The sequence below is a fragment of the Crinia signifera genome, chromosome 12 (assembly GCF_055691185.1).
Source record: "Crinia signifera chromosome 12, ASM5569118v1, whole genome shotgun sequence".
Classification (NCBI taxonomy): domain Eukaryota; kingdom Metazoa; phylum Chordata; class Amphibia; order Anura; family Myobatrachidae; genus Crinia; species Crinia signifera.
In genome coordinates, this window is record NC_139228.1 from 7084434 (window position 1) to 7106687 (window position 22254).

The 22254-nt window shown below is 49.8% G+C and overlaps 1 protein-coding gene and 1 long non-coding RNA gene across 5 annotated transcripts in view; one reads left to right on the top strand and one right to left on the bottom strand.

Moving 5' to 3' along the window:
• LOC146049732 (uncharacterized) overlaps positions 1 to 22254 on the bottom strand; it is a 40554-nt gene that overhangs the window by 14341 nt on the left and 3959 nt on the right. The window contains exon 2 of the long non-coding RNA XR_014466192.1: positions 16308 to 16340. This is a non-coding gene — a long non-coding RNA (uncharacterized LOC146049732). The remainder of the gene's footprint in view (positions 1 to 16307; positions 16341 to 22254) is intronic.
• RUSC1 (RUN and SH3 domain containing 1) overlaps positions 9546 to 22254 on the top strand; it is a 30018-nt gene continuing 17309 nt past the window's right edge. Inside the window, exons 1-3 of one of the 4 annotated variants that reach the window (XM_083166339.1) lie at positions 9546 to 9671; positions 14449 to 16124; positions 18924 to 19244. In XM_083166339.1, coding sequence (XP_083022465.1) covers positions 14573 to 16124; positions 18924 to 19244 — 1873 coding nt within the window. In that variant the 5' untranslated portion in view covers positions 9546 to 9671; positions 14449 to 14572. Of the gene's footprint in view, positions 9672 to 13291; positions 14270 to 14448; positions 16125 to 18923; positions 19245 to 22254 lie in introns of those variants that run through there. The other 3 variants (XM_083166341.1, XM_083166340.1, XM_083166342.1) reach the window with 3 other exon arrangements.

Genomic DNA, 22254 nt, shown 5'->3' on the forward strand with positions numbered 1-22254 from the left:
GCTGAGTGATGTGATGTGATACCTGTATACTGCGTGTGACTGAGGCTGTATACGGAGCAGACTGCGCTGAGTGATGTGATATGTGCCACCTGTATACTGCGTGTGACTGAGGCTGTATACGGAGCAGACTGTGATGAGATATGTGACACCTGTATACTGTGTGTGACTGAGGCTGTATACGGAGCAGACTGCGCTGAGTGATGTGATACCTGTATACCGCGTGTGCCTGAGGCTGTATACGGAGCAGACTGCGCTGAGTGATGTGATATGTGACACCTGTATACCGCGTGTGACGGAGGCTGTATACAGAGCAGACTGCGCTGAGTGATGTGATGTGATACCTGTATACTGTGTGTGACTGAGGCTGTATACGGAGCAGACTGCGCTGAGTGATGTGTGACACCTGTATACTGTGTGTGACTGAGGCTGTATACGGAGCAGACTGTGCTGAGTGATGTGATATGTGACATCTGTATACCGTGTGTGACTGAGGCTGTATACAGAGCAGACTGCGCTGAGTGATGTGATGTGTGACACCTGTATACTGTGTGTGACTGAGGCTGTATACGGAGCAGACTGCGCTGAGTGATGTGATATGTGACACCTGTATACTGTGTGTGACTGAGGCTTTATACGGAGCAGACTGCGCTGAGTGATGTGATATGTGACACCTGTATACCGCGTATGACGGAGGCTGTATACAGAGCAGACTGCGCTGAGTGATGTGATACCTGTATACCGTGTGTGACTGAGGCTGTATACGGAGCAGACTGCGCTGAGTGATGTGATATGTGACACCTGTATACCGCGTGTGACTGAGGCTGTATACGGAGCAGACTGCCCTGAGTGATGCGATATGTGACACCTGTATACTGTGTGTGACTGAGGCTGTATACGGAGCAGACTGTGCTGAGTGATGTGATATGTGACATCTGTATACCGTGTGTGACTGAGGCTGTATACAGAGCAGACTGCGCTGAGTGATGTGATGTGTGACACCTGTATACTGTGTGTGACTGAGGCTGTATACGGAGCAGACTGCGCTGAGTGATGTGATATGTGACACCTGTATACTGTGTGTGACTGAGGCTGTATACGGAGCAGACTGCGCTTAGTGATGGGATATGTGACACCTGTATACTGTGTGTGACTGATGCTGTATACGGAGCAGACTGTGCTGAGTGCTGTGATATGTGACACCTGTATACCCCGTGTGACTGAGGCTGTATACGGAGCAGACTGCGCTGAGTGATGTGATATGTGACACCTGTATACTGTGTGTGACTGAGGCTGTATATGGAGCAGACTGCGCTGAGTGAAGAGATATGTGACACATGTATACTGTGTGTGACTGAGGCTGTATACGGAGCAGACTGCGCTGAGTGATGTGATATGTGACACCTGTATACTGTGTGTGACTGAGGCTGTATACGGAGCAGACTGCGCTTAGTGATGGGATATGTGTCACCTGTATACTGTGTGTGACTGATGCTGTATACGGAGCAGACTGCGCTGAGTGATGTGATATGTGACACCTGTATACTGTGTGTGACTGAGGCTGTATATGGAGCAGACTGCGCTGAGTGATGAGATATGTGACACATGTATACTGTGTGTGACTGAGGCTGTATACGGAGCAGACTGCGCTGAGTGATGAGATGTGACACCTGTATACTGCGTGTGACTGAAGCTGTATACGGAGCAGACTGCGCTGAGTGATGGGATGTGTGACATCTGTATACCGTGTGTGACTGAGGCTGTATACAGAGCAGACTGCGCTGAGTGATGTGATATGTGACACCTGTATACCATGTGTGACTGAGGCTGTATACGGAGTAGACTGCGCTGAGTGATGGGATATGTGACACCTGTATACCGCGTGTGACTGAGGCTGTATACGGAGCAGACTGCGCTGAGTGATGTGATATGTGCCACCTGTATACTGCGTGTGACTGAGGCTGTATACGGAGCAGACTGTGCTGAGTGATGAGATATGTGACACCTGTATACTGTGTGTGACTGAGGCTGTATACGGAGCAGACTGCGCTGAGTGATGTGATACCTGTATACCGCGTGTGCCTGAGGCTGTATACGGAGCAGACTGCGCTGAGTGATGTGATATGTGACACCTGTATACCGCGTGTGACGGAGGCTGTATACAGAGCAGACTGCGCTGAGTGATGTGATACCTGTATACTGTGTGTGACTGAGGCTGTATACGGAGCAGACTGCGCTGAGTGATGTGTGACACCTGTATACTGTGTGTGACTGAGGCTGTATACGGAGCAGACTGTGCTGAGTGATGTGATATGTGACATCTGTATACCGTGTGTGACTGAGGCTGTATACAGAGCAGACTGCGCTGAGTGATGTGATGTGTGACACCTGTATACTGTGTGTGACTGAGGCTGTATACGGAGCAGACTGCGCTGAGTGATGTGATATGTGACACCTGTATACTGTGTGTGACTGAGGCTTTATACGGAGCAGACTGCGCTGAGTGATGTGATATGTGACACCTGTATACCGCGTGTGACGGAGGCTGTATACAGAGCAGACTGCGCTGAGTGATGTGATGTGATACCTGTATACCGTGTGTGACTGAGGCTGTATACGGAGCAGACTGCGCTGAGTGATGTGATATGTGACACCTGTATACCGCGTGTGACTGAGGCTGTATACGGAGCAGACTGCCCTGAGTGATGCGATATGTGACACCTGTATACTGTGTGTGACTGAGGCTGTATACGGAGCAGACTGTGCTGAGTGATGTGATATGTGACATCTGTATACCGTGTGTGACTGAGGCTGTATACAGAGCAGACTGCGCTGAGTGATGTGATGTGTGACACCTGTATACTGTGTGTGACTGAGGCTGTATACGGAGCAGACTGCGCTGAGTGATGTGATATGTGACACCTGTATACTGTGTGTGACTGAGGCTGTATACGGAGCAGACTGCGCTGAGTGATGTGATATGTGACACCTGTATACTGTGTGTGACTGAGGCTGTATACAGAGCAGACTGCGCTGAGTGATGAGATGTGACACCTGTATACTGCGTGTGACTGAAGCTGTATACGGAGCAGACTGCGCTGAGTGATGGGATGTGTGACATCTGTATACCGTGTGTGACTGAGGCTGTATACAGAGCAGACTGCGCTGAGTGATGTGATATGTGACACCTGTATACCATGTGTGACTGAGGCTGTATACGGAGTAGACTGCGCTGAGTGATGGGATATGTGACACCTGTATACCGCGTGTGACTGAGGCTGTATACGGAGCAGACTGCGCTGAGTGATGTGATATGTGCCACCTGTATACTGCGTGTGACTGAGGCTGTATACGGAGCAGACTGTGCTGAGTGATGAGATATGTGACACCTGTATACTGTGTGTGACTGAGGCTGTATACGGAGCAGACTGCGCTGAGTGATGTGATACCTGTATACCGCGTGTGCCTGAGGCTGTATACGGAGCAGACTGCGCTGAGTGATGTGATATGTGACACCTGTATACCGCGTGTGACGGAGGCTGTATACAGAGCAGACTGCGCTGAGTGATGTGATGTAATACCTGTATACTGTGTGTGACTGAGGCTGTATACGGAGCAGACTGCGCTGAGTGATGTGTGACACCTGTATACTGTGTGTGACTGAGGCTGTATACGGAGCAGACTGTGCTGAGTGATGTGATATGTGACATCTGTATACCGTGTGTGACTGAGGCTGTATACAGAGCAGACTGCGCTGAGTGATGTGATGTGTGACACCTGTATACTGTGTGTGACTGAGGCTGTATACGGAGCAGACTGCGCTGAGTGATGTGATATGTGACACCTGTATACTGTGTGTGACTGAGGCTTTATACGGAGCAGACTGCGCTGAGTGATGTGATATGTGACACCTGTATACCGCGTGTGACGGAGGCTGTATACAGAGCAGACTGCGCTGAGTGATGTGATGTGATACCTGTATACCGTGTGTGACTGAGGCTGTATACGGAGCAGACTGCGCTGAGTGATGTGATATGTGACACCTGTATACCGCGTGTGACTGAGGCTGTATACGGAGCAGACTGCCCTGAGTGATGCGATATGTGACACCTGTATACTGTGTGTGACTGAGGCTGTATACGGAGCAGACTGTGCTGAGTGATGTGATATGTGACATCTGTATACCGTGTGTGACTGAGGCTGTATACAGAGCAGACTGCGCTGAGTGATGTGATGTGTGACACCTGTATACTGTGTGTGACTGAGGCTGTATACGGAGCAGACTGCGCTGAGTGATGTGATATGTGACACCTGTATACTGTGTGTGACTGAGGCTGTATACGGAGCAGACTGCGCTTAGTGATGGGATATGTGACACCTGTATACTGTGTGTGACTGATGCTGTATACGGAGCAGACTGTGCTGAGTGCTGTGATATGTGACACCTGTATACCCCGTGTGACTGAGGCTGTATACGGAGCAGACTGCGCTGAGTGATGTGATATGTGACACCTGTATACTGTGTGTGACTGAGGCTGTATATGGAGCAGACTGCGCTGAGTGATGAGATATGTGACACATGTATACTGTGTGTGACTGAGGCTGTATACGGAGCAGACTGCGCTGAGTGATGTGATATGTGACACCTGTATACTGTGTGTGACTGAGGCTGTATACGGAGCAGACTGCGCTTAGTGATGGGATATGTGTCACCTGTATACTGTGTGTGACTGATGCTGTATACGGAGCAGACTGTGCTGAGTGCTGTGATATGTGACACCTGTATACCCCGTGTGACTGAGGCTGTATACGGAGCAGACTGCGCTGAGTGATGTGATATGTGACACCTGTATACTGTGTGTGACTGAGGCTGTATACGGAGCAGACTGCGCTGAGTGATGTGATGTGACACCTGTATACTGTGTGTGACTGAGGCTGTATACGGAGCAGACTGCACTGAGTGATGGGATATGTGTCACCTGTATACCGTGTGTGACTGATGCTGTATACGGAGCAGACTGCGCTGAGTGATGTGATATGTGACACCTGTATACCGCGTGTGACTGAGGCTGTATACGGAGCAGACTGCGCTGAGTGATGTGATATGTGACACCTGTATACCGTGTGTGACTGAGGCTGTATACGGAGCAGACTGCGCTGAGTGATGGGATATGTGACACCTGTATACTGTGTGACTGAGGCTGTATACGGAGCATACTGTGCTGAGTGCTGTGATATGTGACACCTGTATACCGCGTGTGACTGAGGCTGTATACGGAGCAGACTGCGCTGAGTGATGTGATATGTGACACCTGTATACTGTGTGTGACTGAGGCTGTATATGGAGCAGACTGCGCTGAGTGATGAGATATGTGACACCTGTATACTGTGTGAGACTGAGGCTGTATACGGAGCAGACTGCGCTGAGTGATGAGATGTGACACCTGTATACTGTGTGTGACTGAGGCTGTATACGGAGCAGACTGCGCTGAGTGATGAGATGTGACACCTGTATACTGCGTGTGACTGAAGCTGTATACGGAGCAGACTGCGCTGAGTGATGGGATGTGTGACATCTGTATACCGTGTGTGACTGAGGCTGTATACAGAGCAGACTGCGCTGAGTGATGTGATATGTGACACCTGTATACCATGTGTGACTGAGGCTGTATACGGAGTAGACTGCGCTGAGTGATGGGATATGTGACACCTGTATACCGCGTGTGACTGAGGCTGTATACGGAGCAGACTGCGCTGAGTGATGTGATATGTGACACCTGTATACCGCGTGTGACTGAGGCTGTATACGGAGCAGACTGCGCTGAGTGATGTGATATGTGACACCTGTATACTGTGTGTGACTGAGGCTGTATACGGAGCAGACTGCGCTGAGTGATGAGATATGTGACACCTGTATACCGCGTGTGACTGAGGCTGTATACGGAGCAGACTGCGCTGAGTGATGTGATATGTGACACCTGTATACCGCGTGTGACTGAGGCTGTATACGGAGCAGACTGCGCTGAGTGATGTGATATGTGACACCTGTATACCGTGTGTGACTGAGGCTGTATACGGAGCAGACTGCGCTGAGTGATGGGATATGTGACACCTGTATACTGTGTGACTGAGGCTGTATACGGAGCATACTGTGCTGAGTGCTGTGATATGTGACACCTGTATACCGCGTGTGACTGAGGCTGTATACGGAGCAGACTGCGCTGAGTGATGTGATATGTGACACCTGTATACTGTGTGTGACTGAGGCTGTATATGGAGCAGACTGCGCTGAGTGATGAGATATGTGACACCTGTATACTGTGTGAGACTGAGGCTGTATACGGAGCAGACTGCGCTGAGTGATGAGATGTGACACCTGTATACTGCGTGTGACTGAGGCTGTATACGGAGCAGACTGCGCTGAGTGATGGGATGTGTGACACCTGTATACTGCGTGTGACTGAGGCTGTATACGGAGCAGACTGCGCTGAGTGATGTGATATGTGACACCTGTATACTGCGTGTGACTGAGGCTGTATACGGAGCAGACTGCGCTGAGTGATGTGATATGTGACACCTGTATACCGCGTGTGACTGAGGCTGTATACGGAGCAGACTGCGCTGAGTGATGTGATATGTGACACCTGTATACCGCGTGTGACTGAGGCTGTATACGGAGCAGACTGCGCTGAGTGATGTGATATGTGACACCTGTATACCGCGTGTGACTGAGGCTGTATACGGAGCAGACTGCGCTGAGTGATGTGAAATGTGACACCTGTATACCGCGTGTGACTGAGGCTGTATACGGAGCAGACTGCGCTGAGTGATGTGATATGTGACACCTGTATACCGCGTGTGACTGAGGCTGTATACGGAGCAGACTGCGCTGAGTGATGTGATATGTGACACCTGTATACCGCGTGTGACTGAGGCTGTATACGGAGCAGACTGCGCTGAGTGATGTGATATGTGACACCTGTATACCGCGTGTGACTGAGGCTGTATACGGAGCAGACTGCGCTGAGTGATGTGATATGTGACACCTGTATACCGCGTGTGACTGAGGCTGTATACGGAGCAGACTGCGCTGAGTGATGTGATATGTGACACCTGTATACCGCGTGTGACTGAGGCTGTATACGGAGCAGACTGCGCTGAGTGATGTGATATGTGACACCTGTATACCGCGTGTGACTGATGCTGTATACGGAGCAGACTGCGCTGAGTGCTGTGATATGTGACACCTGTATACCGCGTGTGACTGAGGCTGTATACGGAGCAGACTGCGCTGAGTGATGTGATATGTGACACCTGTATACCGCGTGTGACTGAGGCTGTTTACGGAGCAGACTGCGCTGAGTGCTGTGATATGTGACACCTGTATACCGCGTGTGACTGAGGCTGTATACGGAGCAGACTGCGCTGAGTGATGTGATATGTGACACCTGTATACCGCGTGTGACTGAGGCTGTATACGGAGCAGACTGCGCTGAGTGCTGTGATATGTGACACCTGTATACCGCGTGTGACTGAGGCTGTATACGGAGCAGACTGCGCTGAGTGATGTGATATGTGACACCTGTATACCGCGTGTGACTGAGGCTGTTTACGGAGCAGACTGCGCTGAGTGCTGTGATATGTGACACCTGTATACCGCGTGTGACTGAGGCTGTATACGGAGCAGACCGCGCTAAGTGATGTGATGTGTGACACCTGTATACCGCGTGTGACTGAGGCTGTATACGGAGCAGACCGCGCTGAGTGATGTGATATGTGACACCTGTATGCTGTGTGTGACTGAGGCTGTATACGGAGCAGACTGCGCTGAGTGATTTGATCAGACTCAGTCGCACACATCACATTACGCAGCACAGTCTCTTTGTGCGTCCTGGTCGCTGTGTGGTGTGATGTAGATTTACTTTCAAGAAAAAATACTAGCAACTTTAGGAGAGGAGTAATAATGGTCTATCCACCTCTCCTGGTCACCTACATGCAGAGCTCAGGTTGCTGAACGCAGCCCCTCCTCCTGGATGCAGGGTGCAGAATATAGCTCCTCCCCCTGGCTGCAGAGCTCCTCGCTCAGGGTGCTGAACGCAGCCCCTCCCCCTGGATGCAGAACTGGTCCCCTCCTCGCTCAGGGTGCTGAATGTAGCTCCTCCCCCTGGATGCAGAGCTGGTCCCCTCCTCGCTCAGGGTGCTGAATGTAGCCCCTCCCCCTGGATGCAGAACTGGTCCCCTCCTCGCTCAGGTTGCTGATCGCAGCCCCTCCCCCTGGATGCAGAACTGGTCCCCTCCTCGCTCAGGTTGCTGATCGCAGCCCCTCCCCCTGGATGCAGAACTGGTCCCCTCCTCGCTCAGGGTGCAGAATGTAGCTCCTCCCCCTGGATGCAGAGCTCCTCCCCTTGGATGCAGCCCCTCCATCCTCGCTCAGGGTGAAGAATGCAGCCCCTCCCCCTGGATGCAGAGCTCCTCCCCCTGGATGTAGCCCCTCCATCCTCGCTCAGGGTGCAGAATGTAGCTCCTCCCCCTGGATGCAGAGCTTCTCCCCCTGGATGCAGCCCCTCCATCCTCGCTCAGGGTGCAGAATGCAGCCCCTCCCCCTGGATGCAGAGCTGCTCCCCTCCTCATGGGATACGGTCAATGGGTCGACCATAAGATGGTCCACAGTCATTAGGTAAACACCGTTGGGTCGACATACTGGTAGGTCGACAGGGGTCTAGGTTGACACATGCGTTAGGTCGACAGTCAAAAAGTCAACATGGGGTTTTCCACAGTTTTTTTGAGCCGACATGTGCCGACAGGCGGTACTTCATGCCCTGCCATCCACTAGGGCAGTGGTGTCAAACTCACGGCCCGTCAGCTGTTGTGGAACTACACGTCCCTGCATGCCGTGCCACTGATTTTATATAATGGATTGCAAAAATTGTGGCAAGGCATGCTGGGACGTGTAGTTCCACAGCAGCTGGAGGGCCATGAGTTTGACACCACTGCACTGGGGCATGGTGGGAAAATAAAATATGTACCGAGCGCTGTGAGCCATGCGAGGGGACGCGGTGCATTTAAAACTGAGTCAACATTTGGGTCCAAAAACAGTGAAAAACCCCATGTCGACCTAGACGCCCGTCAACCTTTTCCCATGTCGACCTAGACACCCGTCAACCTTGTCCCATGTCGACCTAGGCACCCGTCAACCTTGTCCCATGTCGACCTAGGCACCCGTCAACCTTGTCCCATGTCGACCTAGGCACCCGTCAACCTTGTCCCATGTCGACCTAGGCACCCGTCAACCTTGTCCCATGTCGACCTAGGCACCCGTCAACCTTGTCCCATGTCGACCTAGGCACCCGTCAACCTTGTCCCATGTCAATCTAGACACCTGTCGACCTTTACCCATGTTAGACCACTGTCGACCTTCCAGTATGTCGACCCAACGGTGTCAGTGTAATAACTGTCAACCAACATTTGATTGACCCAATGATCGCATTCACTCCTCAATCAGGATGCAGAACGCAGAGCCTCCCCCTGGATGCAGAACGTGTCCCCTCCTCACGCTGGTTGCAGAACACAGCCCCTCCCCCTGGATGCAGAGCTGGTCCCCTCCTCACGCTGGATGCAGATCACAGCCCCCACCCTCTTGCTGGATGTTGATCTCGGTCCTTCTGGATATGAAGGTGATGTAAATCCTAAAACCTAATATTGCATGTCTGGCTGGGTGCAGAAGATGCCATGGAGAGGGGGTAGATGGGGAGAGGGGGTAGATGGGGAGAGGGGGCAGATGGGGAGAGGGGGCAGATGGGGAGAGGGGGCCATAATGATGGGGAGATGTCATGGACACAGTTACGCAATGAGAACCACCCCACACTCAGCTCAGCTGTACACAGGGCACATACAGTATAAAGATCATTGTATTATGTATGTGCAGTACATGTTACATGAAGAAACCATGGGTAATGCTATACTGTACATGTCTATATGATAGCTAGATGACATCATGTATACATAATACATAGGTGGCATCATCGGCGTGTTCTATGCAGGGGAAATCATGCATGTATGTGTCATCATGTGACATCCTGGGTGTGTTATATGCAGGGGAAATCATGCATGTGTGTCATCATGGGTGTGCTATATGTAGGGGAAATAGTGCATGCATGTGTGTGTCATCATGGGTGTGCTATATGTAGGGGAAATAGTGCATGCATGTGTGTGTCATCATGGGTGTGCTATATGTAGGGGAAATAGTACATGCATGTGTGTGTCATCATGGGTGTGCTATATGTAGGGGAAATAGTGCATGCATGTGTGTGTCATCATGGGTGTGCTATATGTAGGGGAAATAGTGCATGCATGTGTGTGTCATCATGGGTGTGCTATATGTAGGGGAAATAGTGCATGCATGTGTGTGTCATCATGGGTGTGCTATATGTAGGGGAAATAGTGCATGCATGTGTGTGTCATCATGGGTGTGCTATATGTAGGGGAAATAGTGCATGCATGTGTGTGTCATCATGGGTGTGCTATATGTAGGGGAAATAGTGCATGCATGTGTGTGTCATGTGTGTGACATCCTGGGTGTGGTTATATGTAGGTGAAATAGTGCATGCATGTGTGTGACATCCTGGGAGTGTTATATGTAGGGGAAATAGTGCATGCATGTGTGACCAGTATGGGCAGGGGTCACTGAGAGGGTGGCTGCTGACACTCTCCTTATTATGGAGGACAGATGCTAGAGGCAGGCATCACTGGGGAGAGAATGGCAATAAATGGGATAAAAAGGATTACGGAATGCTGTGTTTGAGGAGAGGAGAGGTGAGGTGAGGTATGGAGAATAAGAAGGATACCTGCTGTGAGGGACAGAGGAGGAGAGGGGGATGCGCTGTGAGTGACAGAGGAGGAGAGGGGGATGCGCTGTGAGGGACAGAGGAGGAAAGGGGGATGCGCTGTGAGGGACAGAGGAGGAAAGGGGGATGCGCTGTGAGGGACAGGAGGAGAGAGAGATGCGCGGTGAGTGACAGGAGGAGAGGGGGATGTGCTGTGAGGGACAGAGGAGGAGATGGGGAATGCTCTGTGAGGGACAGAGGAGGAGATGGGGAATGCTCTGTGAGGGACAGATGAGAAGATGGGGAATGAGCTGTGAGGGACAGAGCAGAGGAGGATGAGGGAGATGTAGTTTGAGGAGGAGAGGGGGATGTACTGTGAGGGTTAAAGGAGAGAGGGGGATGTAGTATGAGGGACAGAGGAGGAGAGGGGGATGTACTGTGAGGGATAAAAGAGAGAGGGCGATGTAGTATGAGGGACAGAGGAGGAGAGGGGAATGTACTGTGAGAGAGAGGAGGATGTACTGTGAGGGATAGAGGAGAGAGGGGGATGTAGTATGAGGGACAGAGAAGGAGAGGGGGATGTACTGTGAGGGATAGAGGAGAGGGGGGGAATGTAGTATGAGGGACAGAGAAGGAGAGGGGGATGTACTGTGAGGGATAAAGGAGAGAGGGGGGTGTAGTAGGAGGGATAGAGGAGAGAGGGGGGTGTAGTAGGAGGGATAGAGGAGAGAGGGGGGTGTAGTAGGAGGGATAGAGGAGGAGAGGGGGATGTAGTAGGAGGGATAGAGGAGACAGGGAGATGTAGTATGAGGGACAGAGAAGGAGAGGGGGATGTACTGTGAGGGATAGAGGAGAGAGGGAGATGTAGTATGAGGGACAGAGAAGGAGAGGGGGATGTACTGTGAGGGATAGAGGAGAGAGGGAGATGTAGTATGAGGGACAGAGAAGGAGAGAGGGATTAACTGTGAGAGATAGAGAGAGGGGGATGTAGTATGAGAGAAAGAGGAGTAGAGGGGGATGTGCTGTGTGGGACTGAGGAGGAGAGGGGGATGTGCTGTATGGGACTGGGGAGGAGAGGGGGATTTGGTGTGAAGAAGAGAGGGAGATGTAGTATGAGGCATAGAGGAGGAGAGGGGGAGATGTAGTATGAGGGACAGAGGAGAGGAGGATGTACTGTGAGGGATAGAGGAGAGAGGGGGATGTAGTATGAGGGACAGAGGAGGATGTACTGTGAGGGATAGAGGAGAGAGGGGGGTGTAGTAGGAGGGATAGAGGAGGAGAGGGGGATGTACTGTGAGGGATAGAGGAGAGAGGGGGATGTAGTATGAGGGATAGAGGAGAGAGGGGGTGTAGTAGGAGGGATAAAGGAGGAGAAGGGGGTGTAGGAGGAGGGATAGAGGAGAGGGAGATGTAGTATGAGGGACAGAGGAGGAGAGGGGGATGTACTGTGAGGGATAGAGGAGAAGATGGGGATGTAATATGAGGGATAGAGGAGAAGATGGGGAATGAGCTGTGAGGGATAGAGGAGAGGAGGATGTAGTATGAGGGATAGAGGAGGATGTACTGTGAGGGATAGAGGAGAGAGGGGGGTGTAGTAGGAGGGATAGAGGAGGAGAGGGGGATGTACTGTGAGGGATAGAGGAGAGAGGGGGATGTAGTATGAGGGATAGAGGAGAGAGGGGGTGTAGTAGGAGGGATAAAGGAGGAGAAGGGGGTGTAGGAGGAGGGATAGAGGAGAGGGAGATGTAGTATGAGGGACAGAGAAGGAGAGGGAGATCTACTGTGAGGGATAGAGGAGAGTGGGAGATGTAGTATGAGGGCCAGAGAAGGAGAGGGGGATGTACTGTGAGAGATAGAGAGAGGGGGTGTAGTATGAGGGATAAAGGAGGAGAGGGGGATGTAGTATGAGAGATAGAGTAGGAGATGGGGATGTGCTGTGTGGGACTGAGAAGGAGAGGGGGACGTGCTGTGTGGGACTGAGGAGGAGAGGAGGGTTTGGTGTGAGGAAGAGAGGGAGATGTAGTATGAGGCATAGAGGAGGAGAGTGGGATGTACTCTGAGGGAGAGAGGGAGATGTAGTATGAGGCATAGAGGAGGAGAGTGGGATGTACTCTGAGAGAGAGGGGGAGATGTAGTATGAGGGACAGAGGAGGATGTGCTGTAAGGCATAGAGGAGAGAGGGGGATGTAGTATGAGGGATAGAGGAGAGAGGGGGATGTAGTATGAGGGACAGAGGAGGCGAGGAGGATGTAGTATGAGGGAGAGAGGGGGATGTAGTATGAGGGAGAGAGGGGGAGAGGGGGATGTACTGTGAGCGATAGAGGAGAGAGGGGGGTGTAGTATGAGGGACAGAGGAGGAGAGCGGGATGTAGTATGAGGGACAGAGAAGGAGAGGGGGATGTGTAGTAAGGGATAGAGGAGAGAGGGGGGTGTAGTATGAGGGCCAGAGGAGGAGAGGGGTATTTCATCATATGTAGAGTTGGGGTATCAAAGAAAAGAGGGAGGCAAAACTTGGGGCCAAATAGAAATTATTCATTCCAGTGACATGCCAAATGGGCCTTTGTTAGGTCCCATGTATAAAATAATATGCCATACAGTGTCAGCACTGAGTACATTGTGACATCTGTGGATATGTAATACAGAATATCCATAAAGTGCCTTCTCCCCACTCATTTATTTCTTACTGAAATATTCATCCTCCTCAATACCGATCAACCAGAATTACACTGAGTAACATACCCGACTATCGCAGTAATAAGCTAATAACTACTCCATTCAGCAAGGAGCAACTCACGCCTCCCAACTCCTCCCACATCTCCCGCCCCCCAAACCCCCTCCATTTAGCAAGGAGCAACTCATGCCTCCCAACTCCTCCCACATCCCCCGCCCCCCAAACCCCTCCATTCAGCAAGGGGCAACTCACCCTTCCCAACTCCTCCCACAACTCCCACTTCCAAACTCACTCCACTCAGCAAGGAGCAACTCACACCTCCCAACTCCTCCCACATTTAAAGGAGCAGCTCTTGCCCCCAACTCACTCCACTTAGCAAGAAACAACTCAAGCATCCCAATTATTTCCACGTATCTAGGAGTAACTCATTCCTCCCAAATCATTTAGAGGCAAATCACACCTCCCAATTCCTCCTATGTATCAATGAGCAACTCACTCCATCCCATTATGCCCTCTCAGCAAGAAAAATCTCATACCACACAACTCCTCCCTTTTATCATTAAGTAGCATCTCCATTACATTTTGCCCACTCATCAAGCAAGATCTCACAACACCGACTCATCAAGGAGCCACTAATTCTTCAATTATGAAGTCAGATCCGTTTCCATGTGCTGAATAAAATATAGCCGTATTGGTCACCGAGGAATTGTAAAAATACATTTAAAAAAGGAATCTGAACGGACACTAGTTATGAAAGGATTATTTCTGGAGATATCTGGTTGGTACATTGTGTTATTACTGTTAATTGTGGTCACCGTGTTTCCTTGTCATTGCGTCATGTAATGTCGGTGCTCCTGGCTGGTCTGTCCTATCACCTTGTCGTGTACGGAGATATTGCGTCATGGTGTTTAATAACTTCATGTCGGACCTGCCTGGTTCTTATCTCCTATTCTGCAGGTTTCCCCATAGGATGAAATGGATGTTTGCTGACCAGAGACATCTACAGAGCGAGGATATGCTTATTCTGATAAAGCAATTTCAGTGCATCGATTGAGCTAAAGCCCCAAGGACAAACTATAAAATGTTGTCCTCAAGGAAAGCCCTCATGAGCAACCTGAACTATGTACACCTACAGCATGTGTCCCTTGGAGTACACCTATCTAGGAGGCCTGAGGTGATGGAAGCTCCCATCAACCAAGACATAGGCCTGAATGATGTTTCTGGGTGCCACCACCAATGGAAAGACCATTCAGAAACAGCACTAGTGGATGCCAATTCCAATGACCCATCGGTGCCATGCCAATGCTGTGAGCAGCACCCCAAACAAGGGGACACTCTACAGTATGGCTTGCAGGACAACAGAGAGGCAATTATTTATCAGGAATGTCTGTCACCAAATGACCTTCCACTGAGCCCCCTGTCTCCGTCCTCTCCCTCAACAGACAGCAGCAGTTCCTCAGACTTCACTCTGGATGATTCTCCGGTCTCAATGTATTACAAGGAATACTCACAGGATACTCTGGATTCCCCTGACCAGCCGCCAGAAATTATTCCTCTGGATTTGGCGACAGAAGTTCCTGATTCTCCTCAACTACAGAACTCTACGAGTCGCTTATCGCCAGGAGCCTGCAAGAATCTCTGTGTAGACCCATCACGGCTCAGCCTTCCAGAGAATATGAACAACAACAACTCAGAGCCATCCGCCGCTCTAGATTGGGACTCGGAATCTATACTGGACAGCAACTGTAATACTGTTGTACAGAGTCAACAACTTGACCAAACATCGTCTTCCACTTTTATGGACATCAATACAGTTTTAGGGCACAGGACTCAAACAAACAGAGAGAGACTGGACAACACAAATGCACATCTTGCACACGTTCCCCACCGGCCTAACATCAGTGCTCTTCTTCCAGATCTGTCCTTTGCTGGAAATGTTTCTACAGAGACGCCAAAGAAGACAATCACTTCATTCCATGAGCTAGCCCAGAAGAGGAGGAAGAGCGGAGGGATGTTGCAGCCACAGCTGAAGAAAGACCAAAGCGATTGGCTTATTGTTTTCTCACCAGACACTGAGCAGCCACCCGTCAATGAACTGACTGCATCGGCTTTTCACCATGAAGCTTTGGAGCCACAAACCCAACCATTGCCTACTGGAAAGGAAGTCACCACATTCAGGGAATTGAGGTATCGCAACACGCTAAACAAACAAAGCGTTCATCAGGGAAAAGTCCACCGCTTTTTCTTCGGGGAGATGGGAATTGCCGAAGCTTCAGCCGAAGGAAAGGTCTATTCGTCCTGTGAGCAGAATGTCTCAACCCATTTAGTCACAAAAGAAATGGTTCTCGAAGACCTAGCCGTGAGAGGGACTGAAGGCCGCATGAAGCCTGAATCACAGATGCAGCAAGGCGACAGAGCAGAGGTCCCACAGACAGAGTGGTCATTGAGTGGTCACAAACGGTCGACATTTGTGGATAAATTATCAGCCACAGAGGGACGGCATGATGAATCCACATTCAGGAGTGAACTGTACAGCAATAATAAGGTCAGGCCTGAGAAAGACATTGTACACACCAAGGCAGGAGTCTGGGGCAGAGGAATGGCAGACGGGGGCGACAGGAGATGCCAAGAAGGTAAGTACATGGGTGGGCACTGCACCTGGACTCTATTAGGCAATGTGTACAGTGAGAAGGCTAAGCCAAGATACACTACACACTCAGTGCTCCCAAACGTTCAGCATTTCTCAAGGCACCCCTCATCCAAAAGTTTCTTATCGATAAATAAGAAAAGATATTAATGAAGTCAATTGTGCTTACCTGTTGTCAGCTGAAAACTCAAACGACTAGGTTCTGGAAAACAAGGTGTAAAATATGGAGATGGTCACAGGATATTGCAAACAACGATCAGCATTTATTTCTCTTCATTACAACCATTAAATATACTAGTAACAAGTGACACTCAATCACAATAACACCTTGACCTAACTCCGAGGTTTTCAGGGTCCCCGTCTGAGTCTTCAGCTGAAGCAGGTTTGTAGAACACGTATCCCGCTGCTGCTAGAACTAGGATCAGTCGGGTCTCCCCAGTCCTCTATTACCCCTCCACGGGGCATACACACCCTGACTGTATCATCACCACGGGAAGAACATTCAGCCCATATCACACAGTGTGTATATAGTATACAATGCAGGATATACTAAACTGTGCAGGAAACCAATTGTCATTGTATAGTCTAGTGTTCTAGTACAGCCACAATCAGCCAGTCACATTATCTATTATCTTCTAGAAGGTGCTAAATAAATCAGTTGCTATGGACAACATCTCTTCTTCCATAGAACTCTCATCTTAGTAAATAAACCCCCTATAATCACTGACATCACACAAAGTACATGCATATAATCATATCTACGTAACAGATTCACACAGGAAATAGATCACTCCATCTACTTGTCCCCTAAGCATAGTTACCTCCCCTCCTGCATTCTGCAGGATACTCCCTGACATAGCAGCAATCTCCCTCTCTCCCTCATTAGTCTAGCAATCTCCCCCATGTCACCTAGCCCACATTACACTGTTACATCATAGTTACCTCCCCTCCTGCATTCTGCAGGATACTCCCTGACATAGCAGCAATCTCCCTCTCTCCCTCATTAGTCTAGCAATCTCCCCCATGTCACCTAGCCCACATTACACTGTTACATCTTAGTTACCTCCCGTCCTGCATTCTGCAGGAGACTCCCTGACATAGCAGCAATCTCTCTCTCTCCCTCATTAGTCTAGCAATCTCCCCATGTCACCTAACCCACATTACACTGTTACATCATAGTTACATCCCCTCCTGCATTCTGCAGGAGACTCCCTGATAAAGCAGCAATCTCCCTCTCTCCCTCATTAGTCTAGCAATCTCCCTCATGTCACCTAGCCCACATTACACTGTTACATCACAGTTACCTCCCCTCCTGCATTCTGCAGGAGACTCCCTGACATAGCAGCAATCTCCCTCTCTCCCTCATTAGTCTAGCAATCTCCCCATGTCACCTAGCCCACATTACACTGTTACATCCCCTCCTGCATTCTGCAGGAGACTACCTGACACAGCAGCAATCTCCCTCATTAGTCTAGCAATCTCCCCCATGTCACCTAGCCCACATTACACGGTTACATCATAGTTACCTCCCCTCCTGCATTCTGCAGGAGACTCCCTGACATAGCAGCAATCTCCCTTTCTCCCTCATTAGTCTACCAATCTCCCTCATGTCACCTAGCCCCAGGCTTGCCCACCCTCCCAGAATGGACAGGAGGTTCCCAAAATTTGGGTCCCCCGTGAAGGTGGTAAAGTTTCCCACATCTGCTACTCTGTCCCTGGCACCCCCCTTCCCCGCTGCGATACATACTGGTTTTTGCTGGTCCGCTGTGAGGGTCTGGGATAAAATGCCACGAATCGTGTCATTTCACTGCATATAGCCCCTCCCCCAATTAGCAGACCCGCAAATTGCCTCCTTTGCCTGCTATGGGGTCGGGGCTTGGTGACTTCCACCTCGTCCCGTACCCTGACAAGCTGCTGTACGGTCTCCTCTGCAGGCTTCTCCCCATTGAATCATCAGCACCATTTCCCAGCATTGGTGATGAAACACAATGATCCCTATGGCTACACGCGTGTCTTGTGGCCCTTTGTATGGAACCACGTGTAAAACACAATAAATGAACAATACCTGACACGTGAGGAATTTGAAGAAGGAAAGACTCTCTTTTTGTTGGGGTACTCTTGCAACTTAAATTGTTACTTTAGTGATAGGAATATTGTTGATGTGTACTGTAGGACTGTACACAAATTGAAATAAGTACAATCAGTCAATGAACGGGAAAAAAACCCATATACAGTAGTTGCTTTTATTTAAGACTAATACCCCTTTCCCACTGCAGCTCTTAAATGGTAAATGACTGTTTTTTAACCTTTTTAAACGGGTAGAGCTGCAGTGGGAATGCTCCAGGTTGCTTTACCGGTATTTGTTAAACGGGTAAAAAGCAGTGTTTTACCCGTTTAAAATACTTTTTTTGGCAGCTGGAAAGGGGTCTTCATTCTACCCATTGAAAAAATACAGCACATTGCTGGGGACATGACGTGTGTAGAGCTTTCATTCTGATTGTAAATTGTCACAACTAACTGTTCCATCTCTCACCCTGCCTCCTGCCAAACCTCGTACCTCCTCCCGTATTTCCTCATCTTGTGTGGCTGCGATGTCTTGTGCTTGCACCCCGTCTATACCTGTGCTTTGTGCCTCTTCCTACATGTGACACATGACCTATCCCTGTGATGTGTATCCTGCGCCTCTACGTGATGGCTGAACCATCCTTGACCACATTGCGGAATGATTGTGGCAATGACTCCAACGTCTTCCTCTTTGTTGATCTTGATACTTTGATCTATGGAGTTGGGGCCTCTGCTTTACCTGCTTACAATCTATTTACCCCTGTGGCTACTAACACGCGACCGCTTTACCCGTCTTATCCCTTCTCACTGCAAAGCTCAGCCCCGGACTTTCCCCGTTTCCTGCCCTGGTACCCCAGCTTTCCGCCCCGCCTGTCTCCTGTGGGGGCCTATTCCCCCCCTCAACGGGCACTGCTCCCGTTGGAAGTCATTCCGGATATGTCTGTTCTACTGTCACCGATGTTTCCAAAGAACAGGACCCTCCCCAGGATGAGCAGAGAGAAGGGACCACCCTGCGTCACCAAGACGAACACGACCGACACAGGTTATAGCTTCTCTCTATCACATCAGTATGTAAGGATTTATAGAAATGCACCAACACACCACACTTGCAGCCTGTGATCATGCAGGGCCTTCACCACGGCCCCACAAAAACACAGCTGGTGCCCAATCTACCCCACATCCTGCAGGAGCCCTGCAGCAGCGAGCAGAGATCACCTGAACCTGTAAGATATCATACAGCGAGACCTCGGGGCAACCCTCGATAAAGCTGCCATCTGGGGGAAGGGGCACCACTGCACCCTTACTCCCAGTCCATGACCAGAGAGATCCACTATGGAAGTGGACAATGTGCCGTAGAATATTTGCCTACCATCGAAGTTAAAGTTCAGTACTAATAAAAGGAACATCCCATGCCATTCATGTTTTACTGCAAGAAAGAGACTTAACGACTGAAAAAGAATAAGGTGAATTAGATGGGAGATTATAGACATGCACATCTGGTCTATCCCACGAGAGAGCCTTTCCTGACACCATTCTGACTTTTATTCCATTACACCAGCGGTAGCCAACTCCCGTCCTCGAGAGCTATTAACAATTCACATTTTCCACATCACCTCACAGGTGCACTCATTACTCACTGACACATTTTAAAAGATCCACAGGTGGAGCTAAATACTTCACTTGGGTTATTCTGTGAGGAAAACATGCACTGTTGGTAGCTCTCGAGACTGGAGGTGGCTACCCCTGCATTAGACAATCTACCCAACAACTCAGACACCACCACTCAGTGGTCACTACAAGCCCAAGAAATATAGACCTGTTTACTCCTCCCACCAACCCATCTATTGTATCTTATCCATTCAATACTACTCCGTACCCATCACCCTTACCTCCGACCCATCCCTCTACTATTCTCCCATCCATTCACTACTACTCCGTACCCATCCCCCTTCCCTCCAATCCATCGCTCTACTATTCTCCCATCCATTCACTACTACTCCAAGCCCATCACCCTTACCTCCGACCCATCGCTCTACTATTCCCCCATTCATTCACTACTACTCCGATCTCACCACCCTTACCTCCAACCCATCGCTCTACTATTCCACCATCCATTCACTACTACTCCGATCTCACCACCCTTACCTCCAACCCATCGCTCTACTATTCCCCCATCATCCTTACCCCAACCCATCGCTCTACTATTCCACCATCCATTCACTACTACTCCGAAACCATCACCCTTACCTCCAACCCATCGCTCTACTATTCCCACATCACCCTTACCTCCAACCCATCGCTCTACTATTCCCATATCACCCTTACCTCCAACCCATCGCTCTACTATTCCCACATCACCCTTACCTCCAACCCATCGCTCTACTATTCCACCATCACCCTTACCTCCAACCCATCGCTCTACTATTCCACCATCCATTCACTACTACTCCGAACCCATCACCCTTACCTCCAACCCATCCCTCTACTATTCCCCATCACCCTTACCTCCAACCAATCGCTCTACTATTCCCCCATCACCCTTACCTCCAACCCATCGCTCTACTATTCCCCCATTACCCTTACCTCCAACCCTTCGCTCTACTATTCCCCCATCACCCTTACCTCCAACCCATCGCTCTACTATTCCACCATCCATTCACTACTACTCCGATCTCACCACCCTTACCTCCAACCCATCGCTCTACTATTCCACCATCCATTCACTACTACTCCGATCTCACCACCCTTACCTCCAACCCATCGCTCTACTATTCCACCATCCATTCACTACTACTCCGAATGCATCACCCTTACCTCCAACCCATCACTCTACTATTTCCCCATCACCCTTACCTCCAACCCATCGCTCTACTATTCCCCCATCCATTTACTACTAATCCGTACCTATCACACACCTACAACCCATTCCTCTACTATTCCCCCCATCACCCTTACCTCCAACCCATCGCTCTACTGTTCCCCCATCACCCTTACCTCCAACCCATTGCTCTACTATTCCCCCATCCATTCACTACTACTCCGAACCCATCACCCTTACCTCAAACCCATCCCTCTACTATTCCCCATCACCCTTACCTCTAACCCATCACTCTACTATTCCCCCATCACCCTTAACTCCAACCCATCGCTCTACTATTCCCCCATCCCCCTTACCTCCAACCCATCGCTCTACTATTCCCCCCATCACCCTTACCTCCAACCCATCGCTCTACTATTCCCCCCATCACCCTTACCTCCAACCCATTGCTCTACTATTCCCCCATCCATTCACTACTACTCCGAACCCATCACCCTTACCTCAAACCCATCCCTCTACTATTCCCCATCACCCTTACCTCTAACCCATCCCTCTACTATTCCCCCATCACCCTTAACTCCAACCCATCGCTCTACTATTCCCCCATCACCCTTACCTCCAACCCATCGCTCTACTATTCCCCCCATCACCCTTACCTCCAACCCATCGCTCTACTATTCCCCCATTCATTCACTTCTACTCCGAACCCATCACCCTAACCTACAACGCATCGCTCTACTATTACCTCATCCAATCACTACTACTCTGAACCCATCAACCTTTCCCTGGACTATTCCCCGTCACCTTTACATCCATCTAATAATAATAATCATAATAATAGTGAGTGATATATAACAGATATAGGGGTATATTATCTATGCATTCAGTGTGATATATAACAGATATAGGGGTATAATAGCTATGGTGTCAGTGTGATATATAACAGATACAGGGGTATAATATCTATGGTGTCAGTGTGATATATAACAGATATAGGGGTATAATATCTATGCCCTCAGTGTGATATATAACAGATATAGGGGTATAATATCTATGCCCTCAGTGTGATATATAACAGATATAGGGGTATAATATCTATGCCCTCAGTGTGATATATAACAGATATAGGGGTATTATACCTATGCCGTCAGTGTGATATATAACAGATATAGGGGTATAATATCTATGCCGTCAGTGTGATATATAACAGATATAGGGGTATAATATCTATGCC